The sequence below is a fragment of the Pristis pectinata genome, chromosome 32 (genome assembly GCF_009764475.1).
Source record: "Pristis pectinata isolate sPriPec2 chromosome 32, sPriPec2.1.pri, whole genome shotgun sequence".
Classification (NCBI taxonomy): Eukaryota; Metazoa; Chordata; class Chondrichthyes; order Rhinopristiformes; family Pristidae; genus Pristis; species Pristis pectinata.
In genome coordinates this window covers 15,380,006-15,402,844 of record NC_067436.1, presented here as the reverse complement: position 1 = coordinate 15,402,844, position 22,839 = coordinate 15,380,006, and the positions used below count along the sequence as shown (strand labels likewise).

The window sequence follows — 22,839 nt, the reverse complement described above, 5'->3', positions numbered from 1 at the left end:
TGACGTAAACTTCTGGAGCCTATCCCAAAGAGCGGGAAACAGCAAGCGTATAAATTGGATTCGGGGGACAACAGCTTGCAATAAATATTCCGCTCCTTTGAGGTTTGCCTTCGTGGCAAGAAGCAGGATTCAGCCCCCGGTGACTCCAAACCAAAGCCGCATTCAGGTGAGTGTCTTATCAGAACACATCTCTCTCTCTCACACACACACACACACACTCACACACAGACTGAAATTTAAAACTTGCTGGGATTCTTAAGTGCTGAGGGAAAGAAAAATAAAACAAATTTAAGGGTGCATTCGACCTCAAAAAATAAAGCTGGTCACAGAATCATTGTCTCTTTAAAAGAAAACGGGAGAAGATCAAATCCTGTAAAGATGCAGATGGGGAACAAGAATGTTGATCGGAAGAGCAGGGATTTTCTCAGCGTGGGGAAAAGCGAGTTGGTTTTAAGACAGTGTTCCTTCATCGCGCAATCTCCAGGCACCGACTGAAGAGTCGCTCGATCTGTAAGATTTCATTGCCCCAATATGACAGACCTTTTCAGTGACATACTAGATTGTGGGCTGTTTGATCGAATTTTGATCAACGTTAACGGGAAATCATTTTGAAAATGTTAACAAACTTTTGCAAAAATCAGTGCCAAAGTAACGTGAGTGAGGGGGGAACAGGTGCCTGCACAGGTGCCGCCTACTTTAATTTTAGCATTTTCTCTTTATTTTCAGCATCCTTTGCATTCTGCATCTCTGCGTTTTCAAATAACCAGGTAACTTTCTCTTCTCCCCCCAGGAGGATTAACCATGACTTTTTACAACGGGATTGCTCCCTTCTACACCCAGAAAGAAACCGCGTTCATTTTCGGGATCAAGCTGCTTGTGGTTATCCTGGTCTTTCTGGTCTTTACAACGACTTTCCTTATTATTCTCCCCGGCATCAGAGGGAGAGGGGTAAGTAAGGCGGACATTCCTTCTTCAGCCGTTCAAGTACAAGCGAATACCAGGAGCTTTTGATTTTTCCGCGGGTCAGGAGGGAAGTGGACGGTCGGGACCCTGAGTTCCTCCAGCATTTTGTGTGTTGCTCCAGATTCCTGTATCTGCCATTCTTGCGACGACTGCGTTGTATCCTTCTCTTCCCTTCTGCGTTGTAAGCTAAAGGTTGCGGCGATGGCATAAAACCCGGTGTAAATGCCATGTTTCCGCTCGTTTCTAAAGTAAACCACTGCTTATAAATGTAATTGGTCGACGCTGATCATCCCGATTTAAACATTAATTAGTTGCATCGTTAAAATTGCTGATAAAACCACGTTTTTAGATTCTAATTGCGGATTATTAAAAAACATCAAATTATTAAAAGATTGTTTAAGTCCATTATTGGAATTCTGTTTTGACTAAATAAAACTCGTTTCCCTTTGAAAACTTTTTTTTTCTCTTTTCGTGCAGAGAATCTATTCGTTCTGCAGAGTTATTATAAGTCTGTTCGTTGGAGTGATAATTGTGGGTATGTAGAAAGTTTATAAAAATTATTTTCCTTTTGCGAAGTTTACCGGAACCCCAGTCATACTGTAGAATTTAGTATAACAAAGGCAGGATGTTTTGGAAACACTCAGCAGGTCAGGCAGCATCGGTGGAGACAATTCCCTGTTGTATTTCTTTACGTTCCCTGTTTTTTTGTCGGGATCTCACTGAGGGAAATTATTTCCGCGGCGATTTTGGAAGACTTTACCTTCAATGGTAACTTTCTCTCAGTGAAGGAGGGACAAGGGAACACAACATCGTAATAACTCAGTATTCAGTGTGATCCTGGAGAGTTAGTTATACTTTTCTACAATGAAAGTGCAATGCTATCTCGTATGTGTCACCACAAATACCACAAGCTGCTTCAATGGAGCACAACTGAGCAAAGTTGGACGTGAGTGAGACTTGGGATGGTCACTGAGCTGGAGTGAAGTGGCTTCAGTAAATCTTTGCAACTCTCAGCTGCCTCTTTGACTCACTGAAGTCTTAGGAGTTCTTCTGGACTCGAATATCTGATGGTCCATGTGCAAGAAATCTGAAAATACTCAGCTGGTCAGGCAGCATCTGTGGAGAGAGAAAACCAGAGCTATTGTTACAGTCCATTACCTTTCATCAGAACTCCTTAAAATTCCCACACTGATGTGTACACCATATAGAATAACGAACAGTTCAGCACAGGAACAGGCCCCTCAGCCCACCGTGTCTGTGCGGAACATGATGCCAAATTAAACTAAATCTCTTCTGCCTGCAAATGATCCCTAATCCCTCCATCCCCTGCACATTCATGTGTCTATTTAATAGTCTCAAACACCACTGTTGTATCTGCTTCCACCACTAGCCCTGGGAGCCTATTCCAGGCAGCTACGACTCTCTGTGTAAAAACAAATCTAGCCACTTACTACTTCTTATTACTGTCCCCTCCTTATCTCTGCAACTTCATCCAATCCCAGTACTTTCCAGGATCTGTGTTCTTCCAAATCCGGTCCATTGTAGATTCCCTGACTCCCCCAATCCCACCATTGGGGCTGTGCCTTCAGCTGGCTGGGTCCTGAGCTCCAGAATTCCCTCCCTAAATCTTTCCATTACTTTCACCTCCTCTAAAATAGCTCCCACCCCCACTGACCAACTGTTCATAAACCCATCCCAACCTGCTGCAAAACAACACAAACAGGAGCAGTTGGTGAAAGGCTCCTCAAGCCATTCAGAACAGCCTCGTGACTTATCCACTTCTCCACCAATCCCTCAATCCCCTGAGTCCCAAAAATCCAGGAGCAGCATCTATTCAAGGTGGGCGTTCCTGGAGGAGAAGTGGCAGTGATCTAACCGATAGCCCAGCAGCTTTCAAATCTCTCCATTCCTTTAGTGTTCAACAGTGTGTTGAACCTACTCAATGATTAAATAGCTACAGCCCTTGGGAAAGAGAATTCCAAAGACTTATAACCCACCAAGATTAACCATTTCAGCTCTTAAATGTACAACCCTTATCCTGAGTCTGACCCATGACAATTTTGGTCTATCATTTCCCTCCTCACCTGGTTCCATCTATCACTTGCTAGCCCCTGCCTCATTCCACCCTCTCACCTCTTTATACTGGCCATCTCTCCTCTACACTCTCGGTCCAGATGGAGGATCTCGACCTGAGACAGTGACCATCCCTTTCCCTCCACAGGTGCTGCCCGACCTGCTGAGTTCCTCCAGCAGTTTGTTTTTTTGATCCAGATTCCAGCATCTGCCGTCTCTTGTGTCACAAGTCTCGCCCAGTCATGCTGCTGTGATGCAGCTTCTGACATTTAATGGTGATATACAAATGCAGTAACAAACAATCTGTGGGGGGAAAAGAATTGTTGACATTTCAGGTCAAAACCCTGCATCAGGACTCTTCTGCAGTCTCTTGTGTCTCCTGTACAAATGTAGTAAGATAAGATATCTTTATTAGTCACATGTAAATCAAAACACACAGTGAAAGGCATCTTTTGCGTAGAGTGTTCTGGGGGCAGCCCACAAGTGTCGCCACATTTCTGGCACCAACATAGCATGCTCACAACTTCCCAACCTGCATGTCTTTGGAATGTGGGAGGAAACCGGAGCACCCAGAGGAAACCCACGCAGTCACGGGGAGAACGTACAAACTCCTTACAGACAGCGGCCGGAATTGAACGTGGGTCGCTGGCACTGTAATAGCATTACGCTAACCGCTACACTACCGTGCCTGCTCTAGTAGTGTACTAGAGGGAGCATACTAAATCCGGGAGGAGTGGGAGGCCCCAGATTAGACAGAACAATGGGGAGAAAATCCACTTTCCTTCTAAAAACTATCACCAAAATATATGTAGCATTTGCATTTCAGAAAAATAGACCTAAGGCACCATGTCATGTCAGGGACTGATTGGTCCTGTGCACTGATCCAGTCTGTTTAAGAATTGCCACAAGGGTCATTACATATGCAATGCAAACAGTGTGGACTGTACTTCGTAAGGTGTGTTTTAAACTCACACCACTTGACAAGGCAAAGTCTCTGCACCATACAACTGGAGCATTGTTAAAGCAAGATTATAAATACTTCCAGAGCATAGCCCAGGGTGGAAAACAAAGTGAATGAGAAGGCAAAACCTGGACTATTGTTAAATTAAAGATGTTGATTCCTTCAGTGAATGAAAGTCATTAAATAGCAGTTTGTCAAAGGTGAAGTATGAAGTGTGCCCCATGGGAATGCACTGAGGGTGAATTGGAATTATTATCTTTCTGCTAGGATTTAATGCATAAATTTCTTAACTGAACTGAGAGACACAATAACCCTGGCTTCCTACAAGTGTGGGTTGCATTCTTGTGCACATTAGGGTTCTGTTGAAAACTTAGGCCTTTTCCTTAAACGAAAGGGTTTCAGCGTTCCAACTATCCAGGTGCTCGTGGATCATCAGAATATTTTACTGATGGCAAGCACCATGTATCTAGGAAACAAGCGTGATCCTTGGGGAGACATAACTGGCAGGCATTTTCCACGACAGCAGAAGGAGGCATCCTGAGGGGGAGGGCAAGGACCACAGTACTTCCCTGACCCCACATACCAACTAACGATCCTCTCACAGCTGCCGATACAAGGAGGTCCAAGACTAGTATCAGATTCCTTGTGGAAAATGGGGCACTCTTGCATTACACACCCAGATGGTGGGGAGACTTCCTCATGGTGTGTTGCGTGCCACACAACACAGCTAACTGAAAGAGACAACTAGGGCTGGAGGAAGAGCAGTATGCAGTCCCAGCGCCCTGGGGCATGAGGTGAAGGCTGAAGAACAGCAGGACCAAGTGAGGCAAGAGGACAAAGAAGTTTACCGGGGGCCCACAGAACAGCACTGACCTCATCTCCCAGGAGACGCAAGAGACGGCAGATGCTGGAATCTGGAGCAACACACAATCTGCTGGAGGAACTCAGGGGTTTGAGCAGAATCTGTGGGAGGAAAGGAATTGTCAATGTTTCTGGTTGAAACCCTGATCCTTGATCACTTGATTTAAATAATAATCTGATCTTCTATTTTTCGTTCCAAAGTGGACGACCTCGCATTTACCAACATTGTACTCCATCTGCCAGGCCCTTGCCCACTCACTTAACCTATCTACATCTCTCTGTAGACTCTCCACATCCTCTGCTACATCTATTTCTTGGTTTATTGCCTGTGCTATTGTAATGTTATTATTTGGTGGCCTATAGACAACTCCCACCAGTTACTTTTTCCCTTTACTATTCCTAAGGGCAGGTACAACCTGAAATGTTGACAGTTCCTTTCCCCGCCCAGATGCTGCTCAACCCCTTGAGTTCTTCCTGCAAATTGTTTGTTGCTTCATCTCCCAGGAGTGGAGGAAGGATGTATTGACTACCTGGCTAATAAAGTAGTCAATGCTCCCTAGAGAGATGCTTCTCATAAGCGGCATGCAACTTCATAGTTCACAAAGCAAGCAAAGTTACCCCTCCACGTTACACTCCTTCATCTCAATGCAGCTCATAATAATCACCAGGAGAAAAGGGCGGCACAGTAGCACAACCAGTAGAGCCACTGCCTCACAGCTCCAGTGACCTAGGTTGTCTGTGTGGAATTTGCACGTTCTCCCTGTGGGTTTTCCTGGGTGCTCCAGTTTTGAGCCACATCCTATAGGTTAATTGGAATTGGTTTATTATTGTCACATGTACCGAGCTACAGTGAAAAAGTTTTGCGAGCCATTGATACAGATCATTTCAAAACATCAGTACATTAAGGTAGTACAGGGGAAAAGAATGCAGAATAAAGTGTTACAGTTACAGAATAAGTGCAGTGAAGGCAGACAAGTAAAGTGCGAGGGTCATGACGAGGTAGATTGTGAAGTCAAGAGTTCATCTTTATCGTACAAGAGGTCCGTTCAAGAGTCTTATAACAGCGGGATAGAAGCTGTCCTTGAGTCTGTTAGTGCGTGTTTTCTGCCTGATGGAAGGGGGAAGAAGAGAGAATGTCCTGGGTGGGAGGGGGCTTTGATTATGCTGGCTAGATGGGTGGGTGCTTGATGGTCAATATGAACTTGGTGGGAGTGGGCCGAACTGCATGATTCTACGTGACCTACAACCTCTGATAATAGTCCTCACATCCTCCTTCACAGAACCATCTGCACTGATCACACCACATCAATGAATGGGTCCTTGTTGTAATTGCTAAAATGTCTCACCACAACCGTGCTTAGTGGAGTGCAGCTCACCCTTACATCCCTTGTGAGGACGTGAAACCCCTCCTCACTGCTCATATGTGTGGGGATTGCATGGCTGGAAGGGAGAGCTGGAGGTACCACCCCTGCCAAGCTCTTCTTACAATGGTGGCCCTGGTGGTTTTCTGGTCCCCTGGCACACAGAACTTCTTCCCCACCCCCACCACTATTCGTCCCACCTTCTCTGACATTTACTTCACTGTCCAGAGTGGCCGGGTCTCTTTCACCAAATCTGGAGGTTCTATCTGCAGGGAGTGGCCTATAAGGACCCAATGCTCCTCACTGACTGTACCACTGAAGTGTCTACATCTGTAGGATCCTATCAGGAACCCCCCAGGTTCTACTTTAATGCATGTTGTTGGGCATAAAGTAACCTGTTTCCTTTTTTTGGCTAATTTCACATTTCTTTTACACATGAAAGCAAACAACCCTCGAATTCCAGGAATTGTTTCTTTCTTCTCAATAGCATGTGTTCCATGATGACGGTTGGCAATGCAGAAGGGAACCAAGCTCAATTTCCTACAGAGTTTCATTTGTCATTGTTTTGTTCACAGCAGTTTAATATTATGAGTAGTCTGACTGTCCAATGTGAAAGACTTCATCTCTATTCCCTCCCAACACCACCGACACACACAATACCTCTTCTCTGTAGTTGGCATGGTAATTGTCTCAATTAAGACCTCATGCACAGCAATCATTTTGTATAAGGTCTAATGCCCTTATACCCCAATGAAAATTAAATCTGTCATTACTTTCTCCATCATATCTCCTAGGTAGATACATAATACACATTGGGAATCCTTGATTTATGGAAGGCATTGAAAATAACTATGCTCTTTATTCATTCTGTAGTGGTCAACTTTACCAGTGATTGGGAAGAAGGATATGTCACAGTGAACACAACCTACAAGGCTTTCAGCAATGAGACAATAAGAGCAAGAGTGGGTCTCCAAATTGGACTGGCAGGGATCAACGTGACTCTGAAAGGTAGGTCACCTCCCTGATAGCTTAGAACCTTTTATGGATCATGAACTGGCGGCAACTCTTTGATTATGTAAATGGACTAGCATAGCGCATGCAAGGAACAATACAGTTTTATGTGATAAAGACATTGCATCTTCAGAAAGGAGCTTGAGCAGAATTTGCAAAGCGTGGCTGGTGCACTGTTTGTGACACTGGGGAGGGAAAAGTTACTCCTCACTACTCAAATAGAATGAAAGACTTTGAATTCTGAGTAGATGATAAATATTATCGCAACTCAGTGAATGCAATAGTATTATTTGGAATCTAGATCTTATACAATTAAATACTGATAAGTAATGAAATGAAATCAATCAGAAAATAACCCAAAAGTGATTTCAGTCATTACTTACCACCAGTTGACAATAGTGTCAATGACTCAGTGTACTGTGTGCATGTTTTTGTGTCTGCTTTCAATTTGACAGAGAAAACAAAGCTCACTTAGAATGGCCAATGTTTCCTGAATGGATTTGCTTAAATTCAACTGGGCTGGATTTCTTCACAAAAACATTCACAAAGCAGAGTAGCTCAGCCAAGGCTGGTTTAACAGAGTATGCTACAACAGATTTACCAAAGTTCATACGTTAAAAGATTACAAGATTAAAAAGATGTAAAAAGTTATACCACGCTATTTACTAGCCAGATTTCCTTGTGAATGTTGTTATATTTGCTGACTACCATGTATAACATGAGGATACCGAACGCTATGTGTTTGCAGGTCTTCCTGTGGACCAGCTGAATGAAACTATCGACTACAATGAAAACTTCCAATGGAAATTTGGGTCCAATTATGACAAGGAAAATTACAAAGGACTTGAACGAGGGCTTCCAAATCCAATTTTGTATATTGCTGAAAAGTTTACATCAAAAGCTCCCTGTCTTGTTCATGCACAGTACAGGTTCTCTGGACATTATGCAACAGCTATGATGTGGTAAGCAAGATTCATTATTGCATTTCAAATATGACTTATTCGAAGATTAGGAGGGTTTGTTAATACAATGTCATCCTCTGGTGCTTTCAAAGCACTTAAAATCAAAGCTAATGGATTCCTCCACGTAAACAGATGGATTAGGGATACAGTAGTGATTGAACCAAAGAAAACATGGGTAATTGAATTCATACATCTGGCTGTTTGTGGGTAAGTGACAGAAAATTGTTACCATCCACCAAACAATTTTGTTTCATTCATTCATTCATTCATTCATTCATTCATTCATTCATTCATCTATTGTTCATCACTGATTGGTCCTGAACTGCATTTGTAGGAATGTAGTCACATATAGACCAAGCTAGGTAAGGTCAGCAAATTTCCTTCTGTAAAGGGTATCACGCAAACCAATGTCCCCTCCATTGACTTGGTCTAAACTTCCCACTGCCTCAGGAAAGCAGGCAACATAATTAAGGACCACCCCGGTCATTCTCTCTTCTCCCCCCTCCCATCAAACAAAGATACAAAAGCCTGAGAGAACGAACCACCAAACTCAAGGACAGCTCCTATCCCGCTGTTATCAGTCTCTTGAACGGACCCTTCGTACGCTGAAGGATGAACTCTTGATCTCTGAATCTACCTCATCATGGCCCTTTCACTTTAGTTGTCTACCTGCACTGCACTTTCTCTAACTGTAACGTTATATTCCGCATTCTGTTTTCTTTTTACTTTTTCGATGTAATTGTGTTTGGAATGATCTGTGGATAACGTGCAAGACAAAAGTTTTTCACTGTATCTCAGTACATGTGACAACAATCAACCAATAATTGTGAGCCATCCTGGTTTTTACAAAGTCCCAGTGGTTACACAGTTATCACTAAGGAGATTAGTTTGTTTAAAGGAGTCTAAATTTATCAAAATGTTTGGATTTAAACTTCTCAACTGCCATGTTGAGGTTCAAACTGACTCCTTTCGATGAATGGTCCAGAGTTTCAGTTGCTATCCCATCAACTTAACCACTGCACTCTCATACCCACTGCTGTTTTACTGCAAGGAAAGCATCAACTATACCCTAGTTACATGGATAATCAAGCTCCTGGTAGGGTCACCCATAGCGGTAAGGTCGATGGTGAGGTCCCTGACAAAGAACAATCCAACCAAGACCTCAACAGTGGAACAGGTGGACGAAGTTATTTCGAACACGGCTGTGAAAGCGGATGAAGGCTGCAACAAATCCATCAGCTCCAATCGTCGTGGTGTCCGTGCCATTGGAATCATTTGGTTGATTTGTGAAGTATCGTGTGCTTTTTGTGGAACAACATCAAGTACACATTAAACAAATACACGCACAGGCGTCTTCGCTCTGTGGGCTACTCTTGAGAGCCCATAAATAGATCAACGGAACGAAGACCATCATTAGGGATACCCACGACGACAACGACATGGCTAATTCTTAATAGCCTACAAAGTGGCCACTATCTGTGTTGGGGATAGTTAGCTAATGCAGCTTGCCAACAAATGCGATGAAGTATTAGCCAAAACATGGTGCAATATTTGTTCATAACAATGTTGTGAATGGTTTTGTGGAAATTTCAGTGCTTTGGTCCATTAGATAATGACCAAAGCAGCCTCTTTTAATGATCATGTCATTGCCCTCTCCTTCCAGGCCCACTGGTTACAGCGCTTAAAAATCCATAAACCAAAGAAGCTGACCCTGCGATAGGAGGGAGCATATCGTTCTTGACAGGCCATGCTTACTCACCATGGAAAGAAAAATAAATCTAAAATTTAGGGTCAAACCAAAATGATCTCAAAGGAAAGTACACACAATGATCCAGTTATCTCTAAGATGTGGCTTTCCTTTTTCCCGATATTAATTTCACACCCTTGCCAGGAATAGCAGTCTTCTGGTGCCAGGAATTTGTGAGCTCACTGCCCTAAAAGGTTCATGACACCAAAGAACTGTCACAGACAGGAAACCAAAAGCAAATTGTTCAAAACTTTAGAAATAATCTTATAAGCATTCAAGATGTGGCGTATCAAAGATTGTAATATCCAGGCACAATTAAAGAAGAGGTTGAATTAACAGGGAATTGTGAGTTTTGAGAGTTAGAGAAGTTATCAACAGTTATGACTCACCATATTCTTAAAAACTCAATTACACCTCATTCAACAAAATATATCAATTTCAAAATTTTTTGTAACCTTGAGGACAGTGTACAAAAAGTTGTTCGGTGATTTCTAAAAAGATTTGATCTGTGAGATCTACCATTGCAATTAAGTTTCTCTTTAATTTCATCTGACTGATGTCTAACAGTGATGTCTTTGCCTTTGTTAAAATCACAAATTAATTTGTTAATTAATTTATTAAATTGCAAATTCTGTGTCATTAACCAAAGTTGAATGGAATTTTGAAAATACAGGAAAGCTCAGCTGTAAATCTAAATTTGTCTTTTGTTCTTTCTATACCAGGGTGGCATTTTGTGCCTGGGCCATCTCCAATATTCTCTTCTCCATGTCGACAATTGTGTATGGAGGGTACATGACCTTGGTCACATCCGCATTCATGATCTTTGGAGTCATCGCTTTTGCCACCACTCGCAGGGTCTCTCTATGCATTATTCAGTTTGGTCCAACAACATTACAGACTAGTTTAAGTGTTTCTTTCTGGCTGACATTAGCAACAGGTGAGCAATGGGCTTCTAGGTTGTATAATCAAATGCAAGCAAAAAAGTCAAGTTTATTGTCATCTGCTCAAGTACATGTGTGCACAGGTGCAATGAGAAACTTACTTGCAGAAGCATCACAGCCACATAGCATTAGAGATGCAACATTCCCAAGAAAAACACAGATTAAATATAAATTATACACAATTTTTACAAGACACAATTAGAACAAGAACAAAGTCCACTGTAGTACAAAGTAGTCAAAGTGGTCATAGTGTTGCTATACTAAGGTTTTGCAGGTTGGTCAAGAACCGAATGGTTGAAAAAAGCACTGGGTTGACCTTAAGAAGAAAAAAAGATTAATTTGTAGCAGAATAAATTTTCTAGACCAGAGCCATCTGCCAAGGCTTCCCACGGAGGGCATGTACCGGGACAATGTCCTTGCCCACTAAAATGAAAGAATGCCCTAACCAGCTCTGCCACTGAGCATCAGGGTGTAGAGTGAGAGCCTTTGTGCATGCATCTGTGTGTCTGTCCTGTGAACATGGATCCAGGGTGCAGGGAGATGGTAGCACAACCTCAGCAGTAGGAGGACACAGCGGGGACACCAGGTCAGATGGATTACCTGCATAGATGTAGATCCACGATAGCACTGCCAGATGTTGCTCAAATGACCGTGAAGATGGTGGTCAGGAAATTTAAGTGTTCTTGGTTTTAATTCTTCCAACACACCATTCTGTTAGGGGGGGGGGGGGATTCTGTCAAGGACACAACATTCTCAATGGGAATCAACCAAATAACCGATTCCTTCTCTTTAATGTAGCGTTACTGTGCTTCATTCTCGGAATACTTGTGATAGTTATGAATCACTTCATCCCAGAGAAACTGAGGGCATTCTTCATGCTGAATGGTGAGGACGATGATATGGATGAAATGAGAGGCGGAATAATTAACCATTACTTCACTGGCAATTGTGCAGACACAATCTATTTAAAGGTGAGTTAGAGCTCATGACGGAGCATTATTAGAACACAGCACAGCACAGGAACAGGCCCTTCAGCCCACAATGTCTGTGCTGACCATGATGCTAAATTAAACTAAACGTCCCTGCCTGCACCTGATCCATATCCCTCCATTCCCTGCATGTTCCTGTGCCTGTCCAAATTCCTCTTACACGCCACTATTGTATCTGCTTCCACTACCACCTCTGGCAGCCTGTCGCAGGCACCGACCATTCTCTGCATAAAAAACTTAAGATTTCTTTGTTTGTCACGTATACATCGAAATACACAGTGAAATGCATCTTTTGCGTGGAGTGTTCTGGAGGCAGCCCACAAGTGTCGCCACACTTCCGACGCCAACATGGCATGCCCACAACTTCCTAACCCGTATGTCTTTGGAACATGGGAGGAAACTGGAGCACCCAGAGGAAACCCATGGGGAGAACGTACAAACTCCTTACAGACAGTGGCTGGAATTGAACCCGGGTCACTGGCGCTGTAATAGCATTATGCTAACCGCTACACTACCGTGCCTGCCCTCTACCCCGCACAACTCCTTTAAACTTTCTCCCTCTCACCTTAAATGCACATCCTCTAGAATATGACATTTCTCCTCTGGAGGAAAAACACTGACTGTCTACACCTGTCATATTTTTATAAACTTCTATCAGATCTCCCCTAAGCCTCCGATGCTCCAGTGAAAACAATCCAAATTTGTCCAACCTCTCCTTACAGCTTGCACCCTCTAATCCAGGCAGCATCCTGGTAAACCACTTCTGTACTTATTTCAAAGCCTCCACATCCTTCCTGTAATGGGATGGCCAGAACTGTGCACACAATACTCCAAGTGCAGCCTAACCAAAGATTGACACAGCTGCGACATGACTCCCTGACTCTTATATTCAGTGCCCCAGCTGAGGAAGGCAAGCGTACCCTATGCCTTCTTCACTACCCTGTCTTTTAGTGTTGCCACTTTCAGTGAGCTATGAACCTGCACCCCAAGATATCTCTCTCTATACATCAGTGCTCCTTAGGGTCCTGCTGTGTACTTTCCCCTTACATTTGACCTCCAATTACTGAACACACTATTTCCCTCTTTGTCTCCCGAAAGCCACCTTTGTTCCCAAGATGACACTCACTCCAACCTCGTTATCCTCCAAGCATGACTGTAATGTTCATTCTGCCCAATGGCTGGTTGAAAGGGGTGGATGACCAAGATGTTTTGCCAAGTTAAGAATGACTAAAACACTCTCCAGCTGAATCAATAGCACTCACTGCTCATTGCACAGAAAGCTGCCAGAAGCTGCAGTGGGTACTATCTACAAAATACTCTGCAGCAACTCACCAAGAATTTTCCAGAACGCGCAGGCTCTACCATCTGAAAGGCAAGGGAGCACCACTGCATGCAAATTTGGAAACATGACACCTTTCCTTCAGTGTCATTGGGTCTAAACCCTGATAGTCCCTCCCCAACACACGATAGGAGTCCCCTCATCAGAAAGGCTGCAGCAGCTGAAGAAGTTGGTATTGGTTTATTATTGTCACTTGTACCGAGGTACAGTGAAAAACTTGCCTTGCATACCAATCGTACAGAACAATTCATTACACAGTGCAGTTACATTGGGTTAGTACAGAGTGCGTTGAGGTAAAAACAATAACAGCACAGAGTAAAGTGTCACAGCTACAGAGGAAGTGCAGTGCAATAAGGTGCAAGGTCATAACAAGGTAGATCGTAAGGTCAGGTGGGCTCACCCACACCTTCTCAAGGGCAAATAATGATGTCCTCTCGTTCGAGGTTCTCCCACAAGTGTAAACAGCTCAATATCTACCCTGCTGAAGATTTTATATGTTTTAATAATATCACCCCTCTTTTTCTAAACTCTAAAGAATATATATCTAATTCTCCTCACTAAAATTTTGAAATTCTGTGTGCGTATCACTTATTTCCAAATCTTTTCATTCCAGGAAACAAAACACAGTTTCGAAAAGAAGGACTTTGTTGTTTACACCTAACAACAGGCATCCTGTTGAACTGAGAGGTAAATTGCACACTTGTTCTAAATGCAATCAACTCAAGCCAACTTCACAGATTGTGGCAGTGTTTAATCAAGACAGAGCAGAATGTTGCAGTATCAGAATGAGATAATGCAGATTTGCTTCTATGATCTTATACAGACGACCTGAATTTTTTGAAAATCAAAGAAATGCAGATGCTGAAAATCTGAAATAAAAACAGAAAATGCTGGAAACACTCTGCAGGTCAGGCAGCATCTGTGGAGAGAGAAACAGTTAATGATTCAGGTATGGGGCCCTTCATCAGGGTTCTGACAAAGCATCTAGAACCTGAAACTTTAAGTCCTTTTCTCTTTCCATAGATGCTGCTTGACATGCTAGTTGTTTCCAGCATTTTCTGTTTTGAACCAGATCTTGTTTTCAGGCAGATCCAGAAAGATTTTTCATTTCTATAACGCCTTTCACTACTTTAGGATGTTTCAAAGTGCCGTACATTTATTAAAGCACTTATGACAATGGGAATGTGGCAACCAATTTGTGCACAGCAAGCTCCCGTGAACAACAGTGCTATAATCTGCCTTGTGGTGTTGGTTGAGGCATTAACTATGACCTGGACACTAGAAAGAACTCTCCTGCTCTTCTCCGTAATGGGACCATGGGATATTTTAGCTCCATCTGAGAAGATGGATATCACTTCAGTTTAAGGTCTGCCATGGCTTTCTGGAGCTCCCAGTTGCCGGCCATTTTAATTTCCCTCCCCATTCCCACACTGACCTGTCTGTCCTTGACCTCCTCCATTGCCAGGATGAGGCTAAACACAGACTAGAAGAACAGCACCTCGTATTCCGCCTGACTAGAAAACAACCCAATGACGTGAACATTGAATTCTCCAATTTCAAGTAATCTGCTCCCCCCCTGTCCCTTTGCTCTCACCTCCTGATCCACCCAGTTCCTCCTACACTAACCTACTGCCATCACTCTGTTTCTTTCTCCTTCTCCACCCACCGCCCGTCACCCACACACTCCTCCCATTGGGTCACCCCAATCCATCCCCTCCCCATCCCCATCCCCACCCCTTCTGCATCTGACCTCCCCGCCCCCTCCCCATCTCTCTTATTTGATTCCAGTCTCCACCTTCCTTTCCTATCAGATTCCGTCATCCACAGCCCTTTGTCACCTCCACCTGTCACCTCCCAGCCTCTGTCGCTATTCCCACCCTCCCCTCCCCCATCTGCCTATCACCCCCTCCTCACCTGGATCCACCGATCACCTGCCAGCTCTTGCTCCACCCCTTCCCCTCACCTCTGTATACTGGCCATCTCCCCTCGATCTTTCAGTCCAGCTGAAGGGTCTCAACCTGAAATATCGACGGTCCATTTCATTCCACAGAGGCTTTCTGACCCACTGAGTTCCTCCAGCATTTTGTGTGTTGCTCCAGATTCCAGCATCTGCCGCCTCTTGTGTCTCAGTTTAATGTCTCATCATTTGACACCTCCAATAGTGCTGCTTCTCCCTGCAACTTGGACTTGGGAATTGGGACTTGAGCCACTGATATAAGTGTGAAGTGGTGCCCAACGGGCCACAGCTGACAAGGGTTGAGGGAGAGAGAGGGGAAAGAAAGTAGAGAGAGAGGGAGAGATAGAGAGGGGGAAATGGAAGCACAGACTCCATATACATACACCTAACGTAGATCATGTACCCATGTAAAACGTCCTCACTTTGTGTAGAAATCTCCCATATGTTTGTGCAGCTTTGTTAGTTTGCTATTTCTACATACATTCCCACATCCTTTAGGAACAAGAGAAAGCTTCCACAGACCCTTTAAGAGACTATCAAATGTTCAGAGGAATTCCCACCTTCTGTGTAGGGTGGGGAAAAAAATGAGACATATAAAGAAGTTGGATATGACAGGTGACTAAGCAAGTGTTTCCCTCTGCTTTTGAATAAATGGTCTTCTCTGTTTACTTCTAGGTTTGGCATGCAGTCTCAAGCTCATTCAGCAGTGCAACAGCCTTATTTTGTAGAACTCAAGAAGTTAATGATGTAATTAATTTAACAAAAAAAAGGACCATTTTCCGGATTCGGTTGTGAACTTATAGCCAAGTACTGTTAGCAAGGACTGTACCATTGAAAGTGAGCACAACTTTGAAATCCTTGGGGAAAGATTTGCAACCCATGACTTGAAATACAAGCAAATTTTCTACAGCGTCTTGTACTAAAGTGGCTGCAGATGTAAAACCTGGGGACCAACAGGACGATCTTGATTGTGCTAAAAGGAACATCTGTGTTGTGATTCATTCATTGAAATGCAACTAAACATTGCCAATGTCTTCATCATATTATTCCTACTTGTGAAATATGCCAAGGTCCATGCTGAGCAGTAGATATAGGGCAAATGCACTTTAATTGATTAATATTAAGATTACTAATAAATATTTAGTAATCATCGGGGTGGGCATTTTTGAATCAGGAAAACACAGGCCAAAGGGTGTTCTTTAATCCTTGGATTAAGTATTAGCCGTGCATCTAGTGTTTACATGTTTAAATGATTTACTCTTTCACTATTATTGTCCGGAATATTTCAGTTACTGATTGGATGGATGATGAGCTTACACATTTGTACAAAATTCCTCAGCCTGTCATTTAGTGCATTGGCTAATAGATTTACACCAGTAATGTTTAAGTTTATTACAGTGGTCCCCAATATTGGGATAGCACCTAAACTGGGATGAGAACTTGCACCCTCAGGGAGAACTGGTTTAGAGATCAAAGGCCTTGATTTTTCCCTCTGTTTGATGGGTTGGAAGACGGGGTCTATTGACCTATTTCTCACTGGGAGTGCCCAAAAGATAAAACAGCCCAGGTATCCATTTGTGCATCATATCATGCACTCTGGCTCTCACATTTGATACAAATGTTGGATATTCATGACTGTTCTAGTTATTGTAAAACAATAATTATGATAGCAAGTGTGGTGGCTTTCAAGATATGTTTATGGAAGTTTCCTAAGCAAATTGTGAAATCCTTAACACATGATGCACCTGTTTACCATGTCATTATGCTTAAACAGCAAAGATATCTGAGCCACTGTACATATCAAGTGACATGTCTCCACTTATGCTCAAGTCTTCATTTAATATTTATTAAATAGAAGTTACCAAGGAATATCATGGACTAGTGTGTTTGCTTTATCATATTTTGATGCAGCTACAGAAGAAAGCAGGGAACATTGAATTCAGGGAATATTGAAGTACAAACAACTTCTTATATTTGTGTGGAGCCTTATTTTGCAGGGGCAGGGCAGCAGAGTGGGTAGCTTACTGGACTGGTAGCCAAAGTCCTGGAGTATTGATTCAGAGACATGTGTTCAAAACCTGATAAGGTGGTTGGAGAATTTAAAATTCAAGGTAGTAAACAAATCTAGAATCATCAAGAATAAGCACACTGGTGTTGTAAAATGCTATTGATTCACTCATATCCTTCCGGTACCTGCAGTCCTTGCTAGATCTGACCTATATGTGACTCAGACTATACCAGTCCTGTTGACCCTGGCCAGAGGCTAAGTTCAGTGGGCATAAATTTTGGCTTTGTCAGTAAAGTCCATGTTCTGTGAATAAATGAATACAGATCTTCCCGGTTCACTATAGGGACACTATCAACCAATGCGCCAATGATATATCATCAAAAACATGGTAATACTAAGCTTTAACTGATCAGATGGACAGGATTAATTTGTAAAAGGCATGTTGGATGAAATTACTTGGCTTTTTTCATTGTTGGGAATATGTATGGATGGAGAATCCTCCATACAGTGGCTTGGTGAAACTACTGAAAGAGTGCAGAAAAGATTTACAAGGATGTTGCTTGTGCATTTACATCATTTACAAGGATGATAACTTAGAGGGACTGAGTTATAGGCAGAGGTTCGACAGGCTGGGACTATTTTTCTTGGAGCTTAGGAGACTGAGAGGTGATTTAACAGAGGTGTAAAAAATCATGAGGGGCATAGATAGGCTGAATGCACTCAGTCTTTTTCCCAGGGTTGGGGAATCAAGAACCAGAGGGCACAGGTTTAAGGTGAGAGGGGAAAGATTTAGTAGGAACTTGAGGGGCAACTTTTTTTTAAAACACAGCAGGTGGTATGTATATGGAATAAGCTGCCAGAGGAAGTAGTTGAGGCAGGTACAATAACAACTTTTAAAAGACAGTTGGACAGGTACAATGGATAGGAAAGGTTTAGAAGGTCATATGCTGGCAAATGGGACCAGCTTGGATGAGGCATCTTGGTCGGAATAGGTGAGTTGGGCACAAGAGGGAGAAGCTTGGCTCCTGTCACCAGTGATAGTTGCATGGACCAGTTGTACTACATAAAAATGGAAAACACTAAAATACTCAACAGTCAGGAAGCATCTGTGGGAAGAGAAAACCAGCTAACATTTTGGGTCTGAAACCCTTTGTCAATTCCATTGACTTCCTTGGCCAAGTTAGAGGCTTGGACATTTTTAGTTATGGCTACAGCCTTACAATTGCTACGTTACAATTAGCTACTGTTGATTATCCCTGGTGCAGATGGTTGGGGAATTGGGTGGGAGTTGATAGGGCATGAGAGAGAGGAAAGGTTACAGGGAAATAAGGAGGGGAGTGGCTGATGGCATAGACTCCTTCTATGTCGGAAAGACACATGAGAACATTGGCCTTGCGAGAAACATCCACGTCCTGCAAAATAAGTTCAATAAAGTTAGTTATCTTACCTATTCGCACGTTCAATTTCTGCAACATTTGGTTTTTTTCAATACCACCATGCCATTGACTCTGCTGCCACCTCTCAAACTAATCGTGGTAATACAACATCTAATGAGCAGGATTTTCTGTTGACTGGCAAGTTTCCTGAGCTCATTGGCCAGCTGGCCTTCAACCCCATCCTTACTTGCATTGGTGCCTGAGCACAGCCATTCCCCCAGCTGGTTGGGAAGTATCAGCAGGGCCTCTGTAAGCCTATGGAAGCCCCAGCCCCTAAAATGGCCTTAAGATCCAGTGAGGACCATGCACAGCTTTACCGGCTGTCAAAGGTGATATTGATTTGAATGTCTACCAATCTATTTGTCATCCACAAGCATTAAAAAGCTCCCAGAGTATTAAAAATAAAGATGTTTAAAAATAATTAGAACATTAAAAAGCACAGGTAAAAGCAACTAAATAGTTAAATCAGCTCAATTAAATCCAATGAGAAGGAACTTATGGTATTGACTGTGTGCTCTTTGCTGTATTCCATTTCATTCTGTGAGCTCATGGGTTCTCAGGACTTTGGCATGAACCCTGTAGGCACATCTCACAGTTTAAATACAGGAAATCTTCAGCAGCTTGTGTTTACAATTGTATTCTGCAGCCAGAGGTTCCAAGAACAACTCAGCTTTCATTTGGGAACACTATCCAATCATTTTTACATGGAATACTTATTGAAAATTACAAAACAAGAAAAGCTCATCAACGTCATTCAATGTATTTGGAAACTGTTTCCCAGAAGTCCAGCTATTTACAAATGATGTGCAAAACTGGGATCTGAACTAATCTTTCCAAGAATTTTACAGGATCTCATAAAACTGAAGAATGAAATCCTTTCACTCTTGAATGATATAATTGGTTTTAACTGCAACCTGACAATGATTATAACAGAATAAAGGAGATTCAAGAGACTGCAGATGCTGGAATCTGGAGCAACAGGCAATCTGTTGGAAGAGTTCAGTGGGTTAAGCAGCATCTGTGTGGGGAAAGGACATTTTCTCTTCTCCCCCCTCCCATTGGGCAGAAGGTACAACAGCCTGAAAGCACGTACCAACAGGCTCAAGGACAGCTTCTACCCCGCTGTTATAAGACTATTTGACAGTCCCCTAGAACAATAAGGTGTACTCTCGACGTCACAATCTACCTTGTCACAGCCTTGCACCTTATTGTCTGCCTGTGCTGCACTTTCTCTGTAACTGTAGCACTTCATTCTGCATTCTGTTATTGCTTTTCCCTTGCACTACCTCAATGCACTGATGTGATGAAATCATCTGTATGGATGGCGTGCAAAACAGTTTTTCACTGTACCTTGGTACATGTGACAATAGAACATAGAACTGTCAATATTTCAGCTCGAAACCCTGCATCAGGGCCAAAACGTTGAAAATTCCTTTTCCCTGACAGATGCTGATTGACCCGCTGAGTTCCTCCAGCAGATTGTTAGCCTGTATTACCTATTCTGTAATCTGTTACATTTCCTTTTCTATTTTAATTTTTATTTGCTCTAATTCTCATAGAGGCATAGATACAGCACAGAAATAGGCCCTTCAGCCCGAGTCCGCACCAACAATCAACCACTCATTTACACCAATCCTACCCTTATCCTTTTTATTCTCCAAATCTTCCTCTCAACTCCCTTCTAGGTTCAACCATTCATCTACACATTCGGGGCGATCTACAGCATCTGATCAGCTGTAGATCTCTGGGAGGTGGGAGGAAACCAGAACACCTGTGGGAAACCCACACGGTCACAGGGAGAACGTGAAAGCTCCACACAGAGAGCATTGGAGGTCAGGTTTGCTGAAGCTGAGGTATCAGGTCTACTGGCCACACTGTTGTGCTGACCTAAGATAACAGTTGAAAAGATTTGCGTTATACTTATCTGCAGTGCTTTCGACAAAACCGGCTCTTTGATTGCACCATTGGGAGCAATAATTCCACATGCCTGTGCTGAAGAGAGGTTATTCGGTCAATAACCATATTGCAACCTGTGGAACCTTGTAAGAACCAGTGGCTGCGCTTACTACATCTGTGTAGTTTCAACACTCCAAAAGGTATTTTACTGGATTTAAAACAGTTTAAGTTTTTTTATGGCCTGAAAAATGCCAAATTAAATGCAGTAATATTCTTTTTCACTGGGATTTTATCTGTAATAAAGATGTCTGGGGTGGGAGATGGTTAAGTAATGAAAGACTGCTCATGCATGTCAGTAAACATGTTCAAGGAGGCATAGATTCAGAATGACCACCATAATGAGATGAGAAGAAAAAACAGTGATATAGAAGGTTATCAGAACGTAGAATGCAGAGCATCACAGGTCCAACAAGACAGGGGCATTAGTGACAAGTTACGTCAAGTCAAATTTATTGTCATGTGCACAAGTACAGTGAGGTACAGGTACAACGACAAACTTGCAGCAGCATCACAGGTACGTAGGTACAGACAACACACAGAATATAAATTAAACATAAATCATACAAGAGAGTGAAGGGAGAGAGAATAAAAGACTGCAAAAACAAGACATTAGTGTGTAAAAAAGACACAATCAGAGATAAGTCCATCGTAGTGCAAGAGGTGCTCCATAGTGTTCTGTTGCTGAGGTAGGATTAGGGTCGTGTATCAAGAACCTGATATTAAGGCAGGATCACTTTTCACTATGTCGTCACTATGAAATGAGGTCAAGACAAAGCTCCATTGACCCAACATTGGGAGGTAACCAATCTCAGACCCACTTCCATTTGCCTCTCATGTTCCTGGATGAACTTTTGGCTTCCCTGGTTGCTAAAGACAATTACTTTTTCTAACCATGCTCAAACACGTTGCCTCAGCTTTCTTGCAGTAAATTTAAAATCAAAAGATTGAGAAATCCAAACTGAGAAGAAGCAGTTAAATAGTTTCTGCACAGCTGACAGACTAGTCATGGCAAGGACTGTACTTGCATTTGCCATGTTGACAATAAGCACACAAGATTTCAATGCTCATGATTGACTGAATCCTTTCTGCCATTGAAAAAGCTGAAGATCTGCCAAGACACTGAACTTGAAAGATATGATAGGTGTTCCCCTCCTAGTTCTTTAGGCAACCGAGCAAAATAAAATATCAAACAACAATAAATGATAAAAACACAGGTGTACATTTAAGGGAAAGAAGCATCAAACGCAGAGATCGTCCCTGAATTCAGCTTGTAGCCCGTGATGGAATTCAAGCCCTGCCACAGTCACCTGGCATTCACCTGAACAAATTGAGCCTCCAGCTTGCTCTGGTAATCTCTCTTTCATCCCAATAGCTTTACAGAGATCATACTCAGCTTTCTTGTCAGGTCAGCCTTCCTGAAAGCCTTTGATCTGCACTTTATAGCAGAGAGTGGATCACCCTGTTCTTCCAAGTTTTCTGGTTAGGATAGACCCTACCTATCTTTGTCGGAATGCAGTCATTAACATATTTCTTGGTGAAAGAAGTGATGACCGAGGTACAGTCATTCAGGCTGGATGAAGTGGTCTTGAACATGTTGCAATCCACCAACTCAAGGCAGTCCTGAAGTAGACCTCCTCAGACCACTGCTCTAGTGCTCTTATCATTGGTGCCTCATGCCTCTAAGGGGGCAGGAGCATCTATCAGTATGCCAAGCAAAATAGATGAGAACCTTGCAGGATAAATGAGATATGAGATAAATAACGAGCTCTTTCAGAGGGAGAAAGGAAGATCATGCGTGAAAAGTACGGCTGGAGAGGTAGAAGGCTCAAGGGCAGGGAAGCAGCAATCAACGTGGCTTTGGTAGAGACTTTGACTGAGATATTAGCCATTTGTGGTGGGCAGTGCTCCCTCCCTGTGTCACTGCAGCTCATAGCAGTTTATTGCAGATAAAATAACTGAGAAGGTATGCCTGAAGCAAGAGGGATAGCTGGCTGCTGTGTCTCTATCATCCAGAGTTCATGAACATATATGCACTATGAAGGTGGTCTTGCACTATACACTTTAAAGAACATTTGCACCTTTAGTTTGGTAATGGTGTAATGTCAGATGAATTTAAGATTCAAAGACATGGCTTTCAAATCCACTTTGTGCCTGATCCTCATAATGGCCGGATCTAATGAGATTTCTGAAGGTCCCATTAATGCCTGGAGATCAATTCCGTCCTGATTGTTAAGGCCACTCATGCAGTCTCTGGCCTTAACAATCAGGACGGAA

The 22,839-nt window shown here is 42.8% G+C and overlaps 1 protein-coding gene across 1 annotated transcript; it reads left to right on the top strand.

Annotated features, from left to right (window-relative positions):
• The first annotated feature begins 2 nt into the window (after positions 1-2).
• On the top strand, positions 3-17,034 carry duox2 (dual oxidase 2). Its single transcript, XM_052042556.1, has 9 exons — positions 3-166; positions 791-948; positions 1,441-1,498; positions 7,093-7,227; positions 7,979-8,192; positions 10,662-10,876; positions 11,679-11,851; positions 13,822-13,895; positions 15,841-17,034. Exons 2-8 carry the CDS (start codon positions 802-804, stop codon positions 13,867-13,869), a joined length of 990 nt encoding a protein of 329 aa, XP_051898516.1. The 5' UTR covers positions 3-166; positions 791-801; the 3' UTR covers positions 13,870-13,895; positions 15,841-17,034.
• The last annotated feature ends 5,805 nt before the right edge of the window (positions 17,035-22,839 follow it).

Coding starts and splice junctions, on each gene's coding strand:
- duox2 (XM_052042556.1), top strand. CDS start 802: ATGACTTTTTACAACGGGATTGCTCCCTTCTACACCCAGAAAGAAACC. Junction 8,193..10,661: donor TATGCAACAGCTATGATGTG/GTAAGCAAGATT, acceptor TTTCTATACCAG/GGTGGCATTTTGTGCCTGGG. Junction 10,877..11,678: donor CTGGCTGACATTAGCAACAG/GTGAGCAATGGG, acceptor TCTTTAATGTAG/CGTTACTGTGCTTCATTCTC.